Genomic DNA, 18,726 nt, shown 5'->3' on the forward strand with positions numbered 1-18,726 from the left:
CAGACGCCAATTGTGCGAGTGAACACCCTGTACGATGCGGCCCTACCTGATATTCCGGTGCGGCAGGTTCAGCACGGATTGCGTTTAAAGGGCTAGCAGGCTGCCTGGGAATGGCTCGTTTATGCTGCGTAACCACAAGGTTTCACACTGGCATCGTATGTTATTCTAACAGGGATCAGATACATGGGACCGCCGCATCAAAGAGCCAAAGTTAATTTAAAGTGCTCGAGCGCAGGCTTCAACATCGCCCCACGCTCTCTTTGGCCTTCGCCCCCTCAAGACTTTGAAGTAATCTGATGTGAAAAACAACCTGATACCACAGCCAAAATTAATTATCCATGGGCTATTGACTTTATATGTTTCAAAGAGAATGAAACACTGGTAATGATGCAGATGGGTTGTTTGAGTGACCGCACAGGAACATGAGCCCGCCCCTTTTGTCTATATAAACGGTGATTACTGCTAGAGTCGATGCAGGCTTCACATGTACAGTCTCTCCTAGACATTTGACTGAGGGTTTTAAAGGAGTTCTTTTTTTAAAAAAGTTTGTGCAAGGCTTAGTTTAAAGCAATAGAAAGTGTTATTCAATGGCTTTGCAGGACTTGTGCAATTTTGGTGACATGTTTCAGGAACGTGCATCCACAGTAGGAAGTTTAGTTGCACTTGAAAAGAAGAAAACGTGTAGCTATGCAACTGGTGCGGCCTTGAGCAATAGCACAAGCCAGTTCCATTTTTATATACCAGAAGCAGGTTATCTGGAGGAAAGCCCGATAGAGTTTGGGCAAATCAGCGCACCTAAGACGTCAAGCGGGATCCCGTCGGAAGAATCGTTCTCGTCGCCCTCCTCCTTGCCCGCGAGTTTTCCCTTCGCTTCCTCTGAGTCCGTGCCTCTTCCCTTCCCCATGGGCCACGGGACCACCACCCTAGCCTTCATGTTTCAGGGCGGGGTCCTGGCTGCGGCGGACACTCGCTCCAGCTGCTCAGGCCTCGTGGCGTGCCCGGCCGCCCAGAAGATCCTGCCCATCCACAGCCACCTGGTGGGCACCACGTCGGGAACCTCGGCCGACTGCGCGCTCTGGAAACGCATTCTGTCGAGGGAGCTGCGCCTCTACCAGCTTCGCCACGGACGCCGCTTGTCCACCGGGGGGGCGGCCAAGCTGCTTTCACACATGCTGCACCCTTTTAAAGGCACGGAGCTTTGTGTGGCCGCCACGCTGTGTGGGTGGGATGGAGGGGAGCTGGATGACGGATGTCGCGATGACCACAAAGGCTCAGAGACGGACGACAGCGAGCGCAGGGACACTACAGAGACTCCAAAGGCGGACGTGGAAACAACTGCGGGTGCCCCTGGCGAAAAGGTCTCTCTGTCAAAGACTCAAAGCTCTTCCCGCACAAAGCGGCAGTGTTCCAGGAGAAAAATAAGTTTCTCAGGACCCGGCCTCTTTTATGTATGCAGCGATGGCACTCGCCTGGAGGGAAAACTCTTCTCTGTGGGCTCAGGATCCCCCTACGCCTACTCCATCTTGGACCAGGGGGTTCGGTGGGGCCTGACGGTGGAGGAGGCCACATCAATAGCAAGAGAAGCCGTGTACAGAGCCACCCGCAGGGACGCGTACTCTGGGAACTTCGTGGACATCTATCACGTCACCGCAAACGGGTGGACCCGCAGGACGCGTGAGGACTTGAAGGAGGAGTACTACAGAGAAAAGGAGAGGCGAAGACTGGAGAGGGAAAGACGAGGCACGACTTCGTCAGAGTAAAGACGAGAGGCAAACAAAGGGAAACGTCAAGAGAAAAGAAAAGCAAACATCGGGGCGTACTTTGGAGAGACGAGCTTGCATCTTCGGAGCAAATACTAAATTAATGAACAAGACAGGCGGTTGCATCCTTCAGGCTATCTCTCAAAAGATATGGGCATGCATATCATTCCATTTAATAAACAGCTGATGTTTTGTTTGCACTGATGGTACAAAGTGCTCTAACAGCATCAAGGCGCTGCTGGCTGCCATTCTGATGTAGATGTTAACGGATTATAATTCATTTCATCTGAGATAATTACCACCCACCCCTTAATGGGCTTTAATCACATAAACAAGAGAGAAGCAGACAATGAGTAGTGTGAGGATCTAAAGTTGAGGCCAATGATGTACTGTTGCGTGCGGGGAAACACATTAACTGCAACAATAAAGGAGCAGCAGCTGAAAACTGATTTGTGCCTACTGTCAGAGCACTTCTGAATTTTCTTTGACGCGTCAATAAATTAATGAATAAATGAGATTTGGCTGAACTTGCCTGTTCATTTTGTGTGAAAGCTGTGCTCATAAATACAAGTTATTATTCAAATGACTATGACTCTGCAGAAAGACGGCGAAAGGAACGCGGCGGTAAATCCGTCAGCGCGAAGCCACACCTTGTTGAATTTTTTTTGTGTGACAATAGTAGCACACGAGTTACCACCTGGGAGGTGTTTTATAGCAGACGGACAAGTGTTCCTGGAAGATGTGTTTTCCCATGAAAATGTGATGAGCTCATTCATAAGTGTTGTGATATATTGTGGGTGACAGAGATTTAAATGGCAAACATAGCCACGTGTGTGCAGTCAGCGTGTCTGTATGCTATTAACAGTGCAAAATAAATCACACGCAAGGATGCCTGATAGCAACATGAGCAGTGATGTTGCACGTCGACCGATGTCTGATCGACTGCATCTGTAAGAGTGAGAAAGGAAGGCAGCACCATTCACACATCTGATCTATGATCACCATCTCTGGAAGATCACTGATGGCAGGATTATTGAGCATATGCAAAAAAGAAAAAAAGAAAAAAAAAGAAATACAGTGTCTTGCAAAAGAGTTTACACTCCTCAAATGTTTTCACATTTTGTCACTTTGCAACCACAAACCTCAACTGTTGAGACGGGAACTGTCTGTCATGCATTACCCAAAAATGGCCATTGTTAAAAGAAAGCCTTAAGAAGTTCTGCAGTTCTTCATAAGCAATGCATGCATCGGATACAGCAAATGTGTGGATGAGTGTCATCCGGTCAGTTGAGACTTTATTTTTCCTTTTTTGTCCTACATGCAAAATGTTATACATTAACACAAGAAAGTTGAAAAATGTTCACCTTTGGTTGCACTACAACCAATCAGCGAGGGTTTCGATAACTGACCAATAAGAGGAGAGTGTGCTACACACTGCAGTCTGCAGTGTAATTTTAGCTGTGTCTGACTGTCCTATACTATATGGCACTTCATGCAGTGATTATCGAGATACACATAAAATAACAGCCTTGATGTCCACCATCTAATTATGATATTCTCCATGCTGTTTCCTTGTCCGTAACACGGGATGAACCCAAGGCTGTCGTCATCGCCATCGTGTCTCGTGTGTTGGGTTTCACCCCGGTGGCGTTGAATGTCACTTGTTGTCACTCTCCTGTGTGTCGGGCCCATAAGACAAAGTGGTGCAATCTATTAACAGAAATATATATTTAAATCAGTTTAAATCATAAAGACATATTTAAATTCATCCACATTCCATTCTGATTGTGGTTATAACATGATGTGGTCAAATTCAGTTCCTTAACCCAGGTGTTTACTTCAAAGGAAGACCAGCATATTGAAGCCAATTGCAAGAGGAGATACTGTTGTTTGCAGCAATATCCCCTCTTGAGCAAGCATGTGGTGACAGTGGAAAGGAATGGCCGGAGCTAATAGGAAGATGAGTGGGACTGAACAGAGGTTAAAAAAAAGTTAGAACCTTCTAAGAACTTCAGACAGCAGTGGAGATCCACCTTTCAGCCACAAACATACAGCCCCTGCTACACAGAAATTGTTTGGCTCAAGGTAAAATCATGTGTTAGAAACTGTGGCATCTCTCCATTTGGGGCCTGTGGGGCCACCAGATGTCGCTGTGGAGCTCTATGTTCACAATAATCAATGGGACAGGATAGTTCTTTATAGAGCAATATTGTAAAAAGACCGATTCCCTTACCAATAAAGTTCTGTTACAAACAAGTCTGCCAGAAAACGGACAAGCTCATAGGCTAAATCTTCTTAGGCGCCTTGATATTGGGACCGGCCCACCAACGTTTGTTTAAATAACGAACATCTAAAACTGCAGTGTGCATGCACAACATGCTCTCAATAGACACAAATCCTCTGGCCCCAAGCTCAGATCATCCAATCAAAACACTGGAAATGCACATGTTACGTTTATATTCTGCTGGAAAGTGTGCAACAATCTAGTGATGGTTGTCTTTGCTGACTCATTGAAGAATCAATGTGAATCTTGAATCTGTTCAATAAATTAACATTATTAGTGAGCCTTTATTTTAATTTTATGTATAGGAATTAAAATACGTTGCTTATATAAAGCAGTGTGTTGGTTTATGCTAATGTATCTGTTTCATTTAAAATTTATCAAAGTCAGGTTGCATTAATCACAGAAAAATTTGTTGCTGCTAAAAGCTGTTAAGTTTTGTGCCCCACTTAACTTATTATGCCAGAGAGGCCACTGGTTAGAATTTGTCCGGTCAGGGTCTGAACCAAAATTTAAATGATAATCTGAGGCAATGCAATACATGCAGCCAGTACTAAGAAACGTTTCAATTTTTAGTTGTAAAAAGCACAGAAATCTATGTATCATTATTCTTCCACTTCATAATTATGCACTATTTTGGGTGGCCCTGTCATGTCAGAAATACACTGGAGTTTATGGTTATAATGTAACACAGAGTGTGAATATTTTTGCGAGGCCCAGCAACATAACAGAAGGTTCAGATATGAAAGCTTGTGAGGAGAGACTCATATAAAAAACCTTGTAAATTATATTTTTTTTTGTCCGGCAAAAGAAAGCTTAGAATAAATGTCGAGAGAGCAGCAGATCTTTTTCCACTTGGCTGAAAGCTCATCATTTGTATTTCAGCATTTTGTTGAAACAGCCCACACCTGTTTTTCTCACCTGAAGGAACCTCAAAAACATGACCCCAACAAACAGAACTCTGCCCAGAAAAACTGAGGTGTAAGCTAAGAACATGTTTTGCATATAAAAGAACATCCACTCTCAAACCCTCCTTGTTACTCCTTGACTTCGCGTTGTGCTCGCTCAATAGTTGACATTAATAACACTCTGTACAGTGCTGGGTACCAGGGATCTGACATGTGCCCCTAGAGCAGCTCTTGTTTCCTAATCATCACAATGACTCAATCAATTATTACTAATCAAAACTTCTCTTTTTAAGAGTAAATCCGTTCCAATGGTACCTTGTTTAACCTAAGCTTTAATTAGATTTTCTTTCATAATTAAAAGTATAAAAATACACTAATTTATATTTAATATAATTTTTTAAATATTTCTTTCAAATATAAATGGAGCAATCCAGAATGTTGCGGTCAAGCTGCATTAGCAACCACAAGCTGCTAATCAAATACATTTGAATAACTGATCATCCTCACAATGTGTTTCCAATTGTTATGCGCATTTTGAGCGACATTTTAAAATGTCTCAAAAAAATTAAAAAATGCAAATTAGGGATATCTCCATCCACCGGATTTGTAACGAATCACCCAGGCTAAGTTTCATCAGAAGTTGAAGTTGCGCATGGCTGTGATAAACAGGAAGTAGAGGTTGCTAGCTAGCATGGACCACACATCTGATAAAAATGGAGAGAGGCTTTCAGGAAGGTGTTGCTATCAGGTAAAATGTAATTGTTCTGTCATGCCAACTAGTATTGATGAGAGAAAGAAATGCTATGTGCGTTATCAGAATTTCCAGGAAGACGCAAACAATTGAAACAGCTGATCAGTGATGTGAGGTAAATGTTCACTACATCAGAACTTATCTGGCAAATGTGTTTCCATCTTCCGTTTTGCACATTGACTCTTTTTCGTAAAGGCAAAAACCACCTCAATCTAGCTCTTAGAAGACTAGGAGGAAAACAACCCCTAACAGGAACACGAAAATCACAATGGATAAACAGACTCTATAACTAAAATCCACTATTAAGTGAACTGAAGACTGAGGACAGGTAGAGATGGAAACAAAGATCTAACAGAAAATAGCAATAACTAACTAAATCCATAATGTACAGAAATCTAAACAACGCCAAGAAACAAGAAGAAATCCACAGAATCAGCATAGCAATAGCACTAAAAAGTGAAAAACTGAAAGACACACGATCCCCAGGAAGCTAAAACTAATAATTAGTCACCTGGGGATCATGACAAATGTGCATAAAAAAAGTTGACAGTATCAGGGCGAGTGTGACTACTTCCATAAAAGGTTAAAGCATGCAGTCGTGATTAAACACAACGGCAAGGAGAAAATGCTTCAGCTGTGAAGTTAGAGCAGTAACTATCGCTGCCCATCAATCTGGGAAGGGTTAAAAGGCCATTCTCAAACAATCTGAATCCCATTATTCTACAGTGACATTAATCAGAGCTGGAAACAGTGAAGACAAATGAGAATCTTTCCAGGAGTAGACGTCCCAGCAAAATCGCACCAAGACCAGTGTGCAATGCGCTGAGAAACAAAAATTGTATACATAGTATATACAAACATGATCTCTGACTCAAACTCTATAAGCCTCAGTAAACCAACGTATTCTTGATCTCAGCGCAGACCTCAGCTCTATCTCACAGACGATGTTCGGTTCACACACTACTGAATCACAGGGTGCACTTAGTTTTTTACAGGTAGGTTCCTCATTTTGGCAACAATGTTTTCTTCATAAATACTAACTAGTGTCTTGTGTGCAATTCTGATGAATTTGATAACTTGATCATTTTTAGAACCTGTTGAAGACCAGGTGTCTTGTTATTGTGTGTAAAGTCCTCTTAAAATGTAAATGAGGAATGACTGCCAACAGAAAGATGTACAGTGAAAATAGGAGACAGTTGGATCACTTGAGTAAGTTTACCTTGGAAACCTGGTTCAAGTTAGTTAAGAAATATAAATTAGAAAACAAAATTGAACTTTTAAGTTGGCTGGCGTATGACACAAACTTTAAACCAGGAAATATGAACCCATAATTTGAAGACTGGTCAATGAGAGGATTGAAGACATTAGATAGATTTATAAAGGGGGGACAATTTGTACGTTTTCAGAACCTACAAATAGAGTTTGATTTAGAAGATTGCGACTTCTATGTGTATTTACAATATCAAGATTATTATCAAAAAGAAATTAGACCAGAGATAACGGAGGAAATGTATACAATTGCAGAAATTCTAGGCAGTGCATATAGAAATACTAGTACTAAACAGATAGCAAAACTCTATAAGGGACTAATAGCCAACAGGAAAATGCTATATATAAATGAAAGATGGGAAAAATAATTAAGGGTGGCAATAACTGACAGCATGTGGTACGACATATAAAACACAACTTGCTCTAAAATATAGAAAAAAACTGTAGTAAGATTTTTTTCATTACACCAAAACTAAAGAAGGGGATATTCACTATCCAGCATCCATGCTGGAGAATGTGTGGAATTAAAGATGTGGACCATGCTCACGTGTTTTGGCAATGTGCAACGCTAACACGAACGATAGTTATAATTGGTTAACAGATGTATTAGGGTACTCATCACTCAAAAAGTGTACATTTCTCTATTTTGGACATTCATCAGAAAGTAACATACAAACCAAGGACATCTATTTAATCAAAAATCTTCTGGCAGCTACAAACAAGGTCATTACAAGGAATTGGTACAAAGTGGAACCCCCCACCTCCCACAATTGGATGGACATTGTGGAAGAAATTTACAAGATGGAGAAACTGACTTACATTATAAAACTACAGCAACTGAAATGTGAGAAGCTGTGGAGAAAATGGACAAGCTATAAGAAATTGCAAAATCATATAATCATTGAGAAGACATGGAACACCTGTCACTATGTTCTGTAGGTTCTGGAGAATCGTCTCATACTGTTTTGAAAATAAAAAGGAACAAAAATTATTAAGAGAGGGTGTACTCTCTGTTAACTTTCACTGTATGCGTGGGCTTAAATGAACCAAATGAATCATTTAGAAGAATCAAATAGGCGTGGGCACCAGATATTATTGTTACAAGAATATGCAGCCAATTGTGTTGACAATCTCCCCCGTCTGTTCCTGAGTCACGGTGATACTGAAGAGTCCACTCCGAAAATAAAATGCAGCACGGACGCTTGACAAGGGGATAATTACGCTCAACCAGATGACACATCTTTTAGGCAAATTTAGAAAGCTGTTTGCTGAATTTTACCCTTAAATGCAGCACTAAGTGCTGGTTTTCTCATGACACTTGAAAGTGGAAGAAATAGGAAAAGTGCAAAGTTTCTGATAAGGATATTTTCCTCTGGTTTTGTTCCAGTAATTTACAAGACACAGCAGAACTTCATCTGGTTTTGTTGCCAAATCAAGGCATGGACTCTGCTAGAACTCTGTAGGTGTTCTGCGGTATGTGGCACCAAGTTGTTCTCGGTTCCTCTAAGCTACGGCACTTTTATCGATCGAACCGGTTCATCCAGCGGATGCTTGATTGGATTGAGATCTGAAAAATCTTGAGGGCAAGTAAACACCTCACGCTCTCTGTTGTCCTACTTAAACTATTCCCAAAACTTTTTTTTTTTTTCACAGTATTGACCTTTTTGCATCAACACAACATATCAAAGGGAAGGACGGCCCCAGTGGTTCCCAACAGAGCATCGCCCAAAGCATCACACTGCCTATGCCAGCTTGCATTAACCCCCCTCATAGTGCATCCTGGTGCCATGCGTTTGGCAGGTAAGCCTTGCCATCCAGGTGATGCAAATGAAAACATCATGCATCAGCAGGGGCCGACTTGGTCCAATTGTCAGGGTTCATCATGGATACCACTCTGTCAAAATGCAATAGGCTCTCTGTATTCTGACACCTTTCCATCGGAAGCACCATGCACTTTTCCAGCAATTTGAAGTACAGAACAGTAGCTCCTCAGTTTTAATGAGCCTTGCCTTCCTGCGACCCTGTCGCCACTCTTGCTTCCTTCGACCAATTTTGATTGACACTGGCTGCTGCCGATCCCCCAGGAGCTGTAGTTTCGGAGATGCTCTGGCCAGCCACCGGAGCCATCACGACTGGGACATCGCATCAAATTTGAGAAGAAGAAAAAAAAAGTTCACATGCTGCCTTACATGTCTCATCCACAAACAGGTGCAGCGGTGAAGCGTACAACAGCGTTATTCGCACGGATGATAATTAAAAACTGATATTAGCTTAGGTGAGACAATTTATTCTGCTGTGCGTTACAAAGTGGTCAGAAATAGAAGGCTTTTAGTGTAGCCTATCTGTGAATCTTTTTTTTTTTCCTGTGGTAGTTACAAACTAATGGAGAACAGGGAAGAGAGAAAGAGGTAGAAAGAGAGATAGAGAGGGAGGGAGGGAGGAAGCGAGGGGTAGAATGAGCGTGAGGCAGACTGGGCTAAGTGGACAGACTTCACGTAGAGCTCGCATGAACCTCGGCATCATTTCCCCCCCACACTGGACCCATTTCAGCGGCGTTAAACCACAGGAACACCGCCGCGGAGCACACGGTAAGCGCTTCCCCACCACAAGGAAAGCACTTCTATTTCAAATCCCCACACTGTGAGGTGGCAACTTTCCAGCAGTCGCTCGTCTAGTTTTATCGTTCGCTAAGTCTATCTGCGGGGGCTCCCATCTGAACAAGGGGGCGGTTTACAAGTGTTTCACTGTCAGTCTGAATTGGAGCGTAGAGACGGCGTTTAGGAGAAATAGCAGTCGGCTGAACGAGGGCTAGTTGAAAGGAAGGAAACTATTATTTTGGCTGAATGGGCTGTGCGCCACCCTCTGACAGACGGCTTTATTTTATTATCCATTTATTTATTGGCCAGGTTTGTATGTTATGTGCGTATGCGCGTGCGCTGGCCCACACGCACGCGCGGCAGGCTGCTCTCACCTGCCGCGTGCGGAGATGCTCACTTTCCTCCAAAGAATGCCGCCGCTGCCTCCCCGGTGAGCGCGCGGACGCCTCGGTTCGTATAGCCGACAGCTGCATTTTTTTTTCTGAGGGGGGGACGTCGCGCTCATTATAATAGTTAGCCCGAGTGCGTAATCACATTAACATGCATCAAGTAGGTCATTTTCCTGGTTTGCTCTAACAAGACAAGGTCACGCTCCGGGCTGTTTAGTGCATCTCGATGCTAATAATGGTTCATGAGTGAGTGTGCGCGCGCGTGTGCAGGAGGAGGCTTTGGTGTGTAACCCAACAGGCATGCCAAAGAACTTTTTTTACCTATTTTTTTTTTTTTTTGTTTCAAAATTAACAACTACAAACTTAAATGTATTCTGTTAGGATTTTATGTGATAGATAAATGAACTGACTGCAAAGCAACGGGAATCATACATATGTTTAAACATTTTCCACGAATACAAATCTGAAACGTCTGACATAGCCTGCATTAGTACTGCGATCCCCCCCCCCCCCCCCCCCCTCCTCAATGCTTTAGAGCCAGCTATGGATGCAGCTGCAGCTGTAGATCTTTTGGCTTTATGTCTCTTGCTTTGTGTAGAGAGAGAGGGGGACATTTTTGCCCCGTTAAGTGCAGTCAGACAGGACAGCGATCCCCTGTAAACATGGATTTTCAGACCATAGATCCAGACTTTGACTTCTCACATGTGAAGATGCATAGAGAAAAAAAAACATACCACTGACAGTGAGACTAGGGCCATTGTTCGGCTGCTTCAAAGGCGAACATCCTACCTCTAACAGGTTGTCTTCCTACTGAAGAAAAGCACGACGCTGCCACCATCATGCCTCACAATGGTGTGTTCAGGCCCATGTACAGAGTTAAGTTAGTAAGTGGAAAAGTTACATTTTAGTCTCATAAGAGTAGAGCTTCTGCCTTCAAATCTGATCCCTACACAGCTGCTTCGAAAACTGAAAACAGGGCTTTTCATGGGTTTCTATCCTCAATTGTGCTTCTAAACTGCGAATCGCTGATTAGATTCTACTGAAGTCATTTGATTGCGCTTGATTTTCTTTCAGGGGAGCAGACTGAAGGGGCATAAAAATAAAAGTACATTACACTTTTTTTATTTGCTAAAATAACAGAAAGCTTTGGGGTTTTTTTTTTCCTTGTACCTCGTCGACCACTTTGTGTGAGTCTATCCTATGAAATCTCAATAAAATCCATTGAAGCTTGTGGTTCTAATATGAAAGGACGAAGTGATAAGAATACCTTTGCGAAGCACTATAGGTATATCACCCTTTTTAAAGCGCGGAGGCAGTTTTATTTGACAAATAAAGCGCACAGCTGAGCACTTGCTCAGCACAATGACTTGTGCCGTTGTATCACTTAAGCTGTCTGAGTGTCAAACATTGACAATAATGAGGAGACTGATGTGCTGAGTACAGTGTGCCTCCTTTCGCCCGTCTGATTTGGATGGACTTAAGAGATTTGCCCGTGTGCGCTGAGGGGGGAAGAGCGAGAATGGATGAGAGGTTTCGAGGCATTAAGACGAATGGTAGAGGCTGGAGAAGAAAAAAAAGGGGGTGGATGTGCAAATGGAGCAGGGTCTGTCCTGGCAGTTAAAGCCATCCACGCTAACCCCCCCACCAATGCACACACTCTGACCAACATTCCAGAGTACTTTCCCCACCACTCACCCCCCCTTGCTCCCCCATCTCCCATTTCTCCCCTATGTAAAAGGCCTGACATGCACAGGCTATTTTTAATAAAAATGAAATAGCCCTGTTGCAGTGAAGCGACTCAGTGCGGAGAGGAAGTGAGACTGAAACAGCGATTTGCAATTTGGAGCTATGTCACCACTCATCATTCCATTCCGAGCCGGCAACAGCAAATCGTCCTCACGCTTTCATCCTCTATCCCTGCCTTACACTACACACACACACACACACACACACACACACACACACACACACACACACATCTCTAAAGACTTCAAACAACGTTGAATGACATGTACTGCTGGCAACGTGGGCTCTGGAGCAAAGCTGGCAGAGAGGAGCGTACGCCTCGAGCTGCGTCTCTGCTAATGCACAATAGCTGGGGAAGACAAAAGTATTTTGGAGGAGCCACTTCTTGGATTTTTTTTTTTTTTTTTTTTAGAGAATTAAGATGCTGGCAAACAGATGTAGAACATCGGGCATTACATATGGCCGGCTTGTGCGATTTGCACGCGTTAGGAAATGAGATGCGCAAGAAATAAAGGAACCCAAAGGTGGGTTTTCCTTTTTTGAGAAAAATTCAAAGCAAGAAGGGCAGAAATTGCTTTATTTGCCTCATGAGCAAGTGCCTACTTGTTCTAAGTGGGTCAGTATCTGGAGAGGAAAAGGAACATTGGTTTCATTTCCACGTGTCCTTCCTTTAGTACAGAGAATATCAGTTTGGATAAATCAGAATGTGTTATGGCTCTCATTATGCGGTACTATCAAAGCTTGCTGCTCTTCTATAGGCCCACTCAGCCTTTAAGTGAATCAAAGCACATGCTTATCTGGACATGAATTACGTCAAAGGAGCCCAGAGGATTTAGGTTTGTCACAGTGTTATATCTATTATTTCTGTAGCTATAGTGCTGTGGAAAAGTATTTGTCGTCTTTCTGTTTCTGCTTTTTTTTTTTTTTTTTTTGCACACAATGTTTCAGGTTGTCATAAACATATAAATATCCATAGTCTGAGTGAATACAGAATAGAATAAAAAAATTATGAATCCATTATTAAGGAAATAAAGATATTAAAGCAACCTGACCCTATAGAAAACGTACTGCCTCCTTCTTCTTTAAATCCTGAATAAACTTTTGAAAACTATACTATAATTAAAAGCTTGGTTCAACTTCCCTATAGTCCCACCCAGGCCTGATATGTAAAATCAAGAAATCATTGACATAGGACCTGTCTAACACCACGAAGTAGGCTGAAACATCTCAAAAAGCAAGATATCTGATCTAAAGAAATTCAAGAACACCTTGGAAGCAAGCCCTTTAAAATAAAAAAATCAGTCTGGGACTTCTGCTGGGACACTGACGCGAGTGGCAGCATAGCTCTGTTGCTTTTAAATAGACTAAATTTATCGTCTTTTTAAACATTTTAAATCTAAACCAAAAGTTGTCAGTTTTAGTGTAAGGGAAGCAAATGGAGCATTAATCAAACCCAAATTAAAGGTATACTATGCAACCGGGGTTGATTTTCCAGCGAGGCTCCCCCCAGAGGGCGAAAGAAAAAGTGCACTGTAGTAAAGATGCTCAGCTGTTCTGGTTTCTCCGTCAAGCCAGGCGCGGTTGTTTTGAGCTTAGCAGACAGGCGAACGCAACGAAAAGTAAAAAAAAAAGGCAGTACAAACAATGACTAACACAGTGAAGGTATGAACATCAGGGTTTCCCTGATCCTCACCAACATAAAAAAAATAAAAATAATAATAATAATAATAAACTCGATATGCTTGCATGTTTATTTGACGTTAACACGCGGTTCTTTGTTGTTGCTTTCGCGCGTGCATATAGTGAATGGCAGGGCAAAAACACATGGAGTTCTCGCCGTAAAGCAAGACCGACTCTCGCGGTCTTGCACGAGACTTCTGAGCCTGTGGGTGCGGGCCGAGGGCTCCTGCAATGCGGTACTGCGCACGTGACGTCACCGTCTCAAGAGCAACGCCCCTTTTGCCGCTTAGGTAGGGCATACAGGAGAGAAAGCACGGATAACCCAGCTATTACAAGCGCAACAGAACCAGCGATCTGACCGACTTTACAGCCATTAAACTTTCCCAAGACGATGTCCCAGGCACACGGTTTACTGGTCGCACTGTGGAAGAACACACCAACCTTCAGCTCAAACAATGGCTTGAGGTTTGAGGGCTTAAAAAGACTGGAAAACTGGCCGAGTTGATCGAACGGTAAGCTTTGTTTTTGTTTTTCCTGCGCGGCGATCATGGCAGCGTCGGCCGTTTTTTTTGTTGTTGTTGTTTGCAATCACCGTCCAGGAATGGGTATATGTTTAATGTTTGTCTCATTTGAAATGTTTTTGAGTAAGCCTGGTAGCAGGCTATCGTGTTAGCGCCTGCTACCATGATAGCCTATATGCTGTCATGGTAGCAGGCGCTACTTTATTAACATGTCGGCCACCAAAATACTCTTACCTTGACTTGATGTCGCTGGAATTGGGTCAGGTTGTTCTTCGGTTGTGCCCTTTCCTCCGACAAAATGCTTGCTACATATGTACTTGAATTTGGTAACTTTTTCCGGGTTGAACTGTTGTGTAGGCCGACCGCCCCGGTCCCAGCGCACACATTTCTCCTTGGCAGTCTTGAAGAAAACATCCTTCATATGCGGCCGATCAGCGTACCTCGAGTCGCTGTTGCACGTTCCATAGCAACAATGTTTAAAAACCATGGTCTTAGATTTGGAAAAAGCAGTCGTTTACCGAGTAAAACCAAGGGTAACGCACGTCTCTTTTACAGCGAAACAGCGGCGGACTATGCAAGGTTGCCCTACTGCGTACCACGTGATGTGACGTCATCGTGACGTTTTGTTTCTAAAAATAGCTCGCGCGCGGTACCCCATTGCAAGTGCGGTATTTCCCCCACAGACCACCAGGGCGGCCGAGAAAACCTTTGTTCGACCTGAAATGACTCATTTAATCATCCAAAACGGTATGGAACACATTAATTAACTGAAAAATGTTGCATAGTATACCTTTAACTAATTCATCAGAGGAAAGAGCAGAGGCCGTTTTAGCAGCAATCAGGCTAAATACGCCGGCATGGAAGTTAAAATCATAGCATAAGTACAATACATTCACACTGATGTGAGAAAATAATTCACCAAACGTCTTGTCAGTTGAAGAGGAAACCTGAACTGCCTCAGTGGTGAAGTTAGGCAGAAGTTAAACACAGTTTAACTAAGGAAATATCAGACGGCGTGTAGGAGACGGAGCAGAGAGTGGTGGATTTGTAAGAATGGGGCGCTGAAGCTTAGGAGGTGTTTAGCTGCACAGTGGAGTTTTATGAAGAAAGTCAAGCTAAACTGATGGACCCAAAGGCACGCTCATGCAGGAACAACAATGTGCACACATGGACGCGTTGAGGCGGCAGAAGAGGAACTATAGGGTTTCATTGAAAACTTTCTCAAAAAGGAGCTGCAGCCCCCCCCCCCCAGACCTCCTCCTCAACATCCCGCCTTCTCACAGATCATTCAGAGCGAAACCATCTTAGCACACCAGCCCAACACCAGTCATTGTTCACTTTCTGCAGCATAAAACTAAACAGCTGGTTATACGCTCTGCTTGGGAACAAAAAGGCAATTCTACACAAAGAACAGAAAGCATTTTCTGAGCGCGACCGTCAGCCCCAAATTGGGATGAAAAGAACAGCCAACGCCACTATTAGAGAAACTCTGAAAGAAACTTTGCAAACTTTGCATCCGGCAAAACGCTGAGTTTCCTTTGATCTGGTCCCATCACCTGCAGCAGTGCTCCTGAAAGTCCCAGCTGACCTGAAGAAAAGGAGCTCGGAGGAATCCCCCCCCCCTCCCCTTCCCCCCCTGTGAAGGATGCACCGGGCGGAGAGACCAAGGCAGCTCCCCTGGGAGATGGCAGGTGTAATATCACAGAAACAACAGGAGGCCTGCCATCCAGGACAGGCTGCAGGAGTCCTGACAGTAAAAATACTTAACAGGACTGCAGACGGTGTAAAACCTGGGGAAGTCCAGTAAGATTAAATCAAAGCCATCATGTCTTTGGACTGGAGTAGAACTTGATGTGAAAGATGAAACGCTTTTCCTTCAAGTTATTCCTGTGTTTATGGACCTTTTTGGAGCCAGTGCTCTGTTTCCCTGTTTCCTTTTTAAACTGCTCTGACTTTAATAAGCCAGAGCTTCCAGAGTGCAACAGGGGAAGCCCCCTTTGAATCGAGGGCTCCCCAACCTAACAGCAAAGTTCAAGGATGGAGGTCGCTGTTAATATGTACATTAGTATTTCCTTTCTTTTGTCAGACAGAAGATAGTTGTTCCAGTCATCATGGGTTACTTTGGTTTCCGTGGAAAAGACGTTTTACCTTTCTTTAACTGAAATGCCACACCAGTTATAATACAAACTTCAACAAAGTGAAGTGATAGTCAAACACTTTTTCTGAAATATCTGAACATGTGTTGAGGTATGGTACAGGCTCCTTAAACATCTGGGACAAGGGGTTTAAAAATCTGATTTTTTAAAGCAAAGTAATAATCTTACAGTGCACCAGCCAAACTAGATAAAAGCTTTAAACAACAGACAAAAAGAGTTATTGCTTCATACTGTGTAATATTCTCAAAGGTCTGAAGAGCTTTCAACAGCTCAAAAATCAGGATTTTCAGATATCTTCAAGAGATTATCTTAGTGAAAATAATAAATTAAATAAAATTAAAAACAAGACAAGGAAGAAATTCCTCTATGTAACACTTTTGTAGAGGCACTTGAAGGTAATGTTAACTGAAAAGAAATTACTTAAATGTATTTCTCCTTACAACTTCAAAGGAACTTTTCTACGATGTATGTAAAATCAAAGTGGGTGAAAAATCCCAAATATTAGACTAAATGAAGATGACTGGTTAAACATTTGGTAAGCACAGCCGTCCACTCCGAGTTCAAACCGAGAGAATTCACCTGGAAAAAATATAAGTTTTTTCTTACAAGACGAGCCCCTATCACTGAATGGAAAGAAGTTGCTCAGGAAACGTATTGAATGGAAAACCTGTAAATATGAAACAAACTAAAATTAAGACTTGTATAAAACAATGATCAGTGCATGCCCTGATGACATAATGTGAAATATTAAGATTTGCTTTCAGGATCATTTTGAATTCCCAGACCTTTCAGACTGAAAAGTGGTTTCCCGCTCTCAGAGTATCAGACTTGAGATGTATGATGTTCATTATTATTTTACCCGCTGACTGTCTGTCTTTTCTTCTTTTATTTTTCAAATTATTCTCTGTATTGTGTGCTGTATATCGTATAAAAAAAGCTGTTAAAAAAGAACGTTTAAAAAAAGAAACCCACGTGCCTGTATGTATATATGACTCATGTGCTGTTCTGTGGAAATAATGATGCACGTGCTCACGTGTGCACAAAGGTGAAGGCAGACAACAGAATTATTCCATTCATGCCGGGGAAAAGGGAGGCAGCGTTCCAGATGTACGTGGGACGAAAACGGGGGGAAAACAAAAGGCGGAAAGAAAGTGCAGTCGAGCAGTTTCCGTCGAGTCTAGTTACTGACACGTTCCACTACATCAACTTTCACAGATCAATGGCCACCATCTGACTTATATGCAAATGAAACGGAGATCATTAAACTTTTGGGAAATAAGAGCAAGTCATCGATTATGTTATTTATGAGCCTAATTAATCTCTGAAGGGGGAACCTCTTTCACTGTTGGGCACCGTGGCATGTGGTGGTCCATCTTTAGGGACGGCATCAATCACCTGCTGTCCAGGCAATTGTGTGTGACAAGGCGCAGTAAAGTACCTGAGCCCCACCTCTTTGCCGGGCCCTTGGGCTCTAAATTAATTGAAAATCTCAAAGTCCTCACACTTATATCTCTCTCTGAGAATGAGATCAAGAGCCAGATCCTCCTGCGACGGCACCGAGAGAGAAGGATGCCACTAACAACACGGAGTAGCTCTTCCTCTTATTGCACCACTCTGTGTAAGAAAAGCAGAGCTATTTTTATAGCAGCTGGCAGAGTGCTCAGATGAGCAAACAAAGCTGCTCAACAAACAGCAGAAAAACATTCATGTAGAAATTTGTCTTAGAAACATATTCCCCCCCCCCCCCACCACACCACCACCCCTTCCTTCGTTGGATAATGAGTAAGATGTCAGCTTTTATGCGTCTTTTCCCCTCTACGTGTCTTGAAGCACTTGTTAGCCGTATTAACGAACGCGGTCCAGATCGCGCTAATTATGTCTTCTCTCTTAGGTGATCCCGGGCAGCGTGTGCGCCGCACGGAAACGTGTGAGAAAAACCATCCGACATGAGGGCCCGTTCTGAGGAGAGGCGAGGCGAGGAGGGAAGGCGGGGAATGAGCAACTGTGGCGAGCGATCATGATCTGTGAACGCCTCACCATGGCGCCGCACGTCGCGCTCCTCTTCCTTTTCTTCTGTCAGGGGGAAGGCGGCGGCGTTCCACAGCCCGCTGGCCTTTCGGAGGAAGACGAGGACTTGCGAGTGGTGTGGAGCGAAGAGCAACGAGTCTTACCTCACCCCCAGTCCACAGATGTCTTGTTTGAGCAAATCAAAGAACTGGGAAGGCATGGTCAGAATGCAGAGGCTGATGTAATACGGCCGCCACGCCGGGCTTTTCAACTGAGCGGCGACAGCCCAGCGGAGAAAAGAGACGAGTTTAGCCGGCCCGAAACCTCTGCTACATCCTTTGTGCCAAAACTTAATACTGACGTCACTGTGAGTGGCAACAAAAGGAGCGGGTTGACTAATGGGGAGCATGGAGGTGTAATTGATGCTCAACAAACAGTAGAAAATCATTCTCTAGTACCAGATGCAGAGGAAGAGGCAGACTCTGACAGAAGGACTTGGGTCAAAGAGTCTGAAGGTAGGGAGTCAGGCCGGAGCCCCCGTCGCCGCAGGAGCTGGCTCTGGAACCAGTTCTTTGTGATCGAGGAGTACAGAGGGCCCGAGCCCGTGCTCATTGGGCGGGTAAGCCGTTAGTGGAACCAGCCTGCATGCATATGTGAATCT

General features: G+C 43.5%; 2 protein-coding genes across 2 annotated transcripts in view; both read left to right on the plus strand.

Annotated features, from left to right (window-relative positions):
* Positions 1-620: 620 nt before the first annotated feature.
* LOC105925323 (proteasome subunit beta type-11) lies at positions 621-2,424 on the plus strand. Its single transcript, XM_036140755.1, has one exon. The coding sequence runs from the start codon at positions 621-623 to the stop codon at positions 1,758-1,760; it is 1,140 nt and encodes a 379-aa protein (XP_035996648.1). The 3' UTR covers positions 1,761-2,424.
* Positions 2,425-9,423: 6,999 nt separating this feature from the next.
* The window catches only part of LOC105925324 (cadherin-24), a 55,585-nt gene continuing 46,282 nt past the window's right edge, over positions 9,424-18,726 (plus strand). The window contains exons 1-2 of the mRNA XM_012861103.3: positions 9,424-9,557; positions 17,950-18,684. Of these exons, the coding sequence (XP_012716557.3) occupies positions 18,076-18,684 (609 nt within the window). The 5' untranslated portion in view covers positions 9,424-9,557; positions 17,950-18,075. The remainder of the gene's footprint in view (positions 9,558-17,949; positions 18,685-18,726) is intronic.

Source organism: Fundulus heteroclitus, chromosome 9 (assembly GCF_011125445.2).
Source record: "Fundulus heteroclitus isolate FHET01 chromosome 9, MU-UCD_Fhet_4.1, whole genome shotgun sequence".
NCBI lineage: Eukaryota > Metazoa > Chordata > Actinopteri > Cyprinodontiformes > Fundulidae > Fundulus > Fundulus heteroclitus.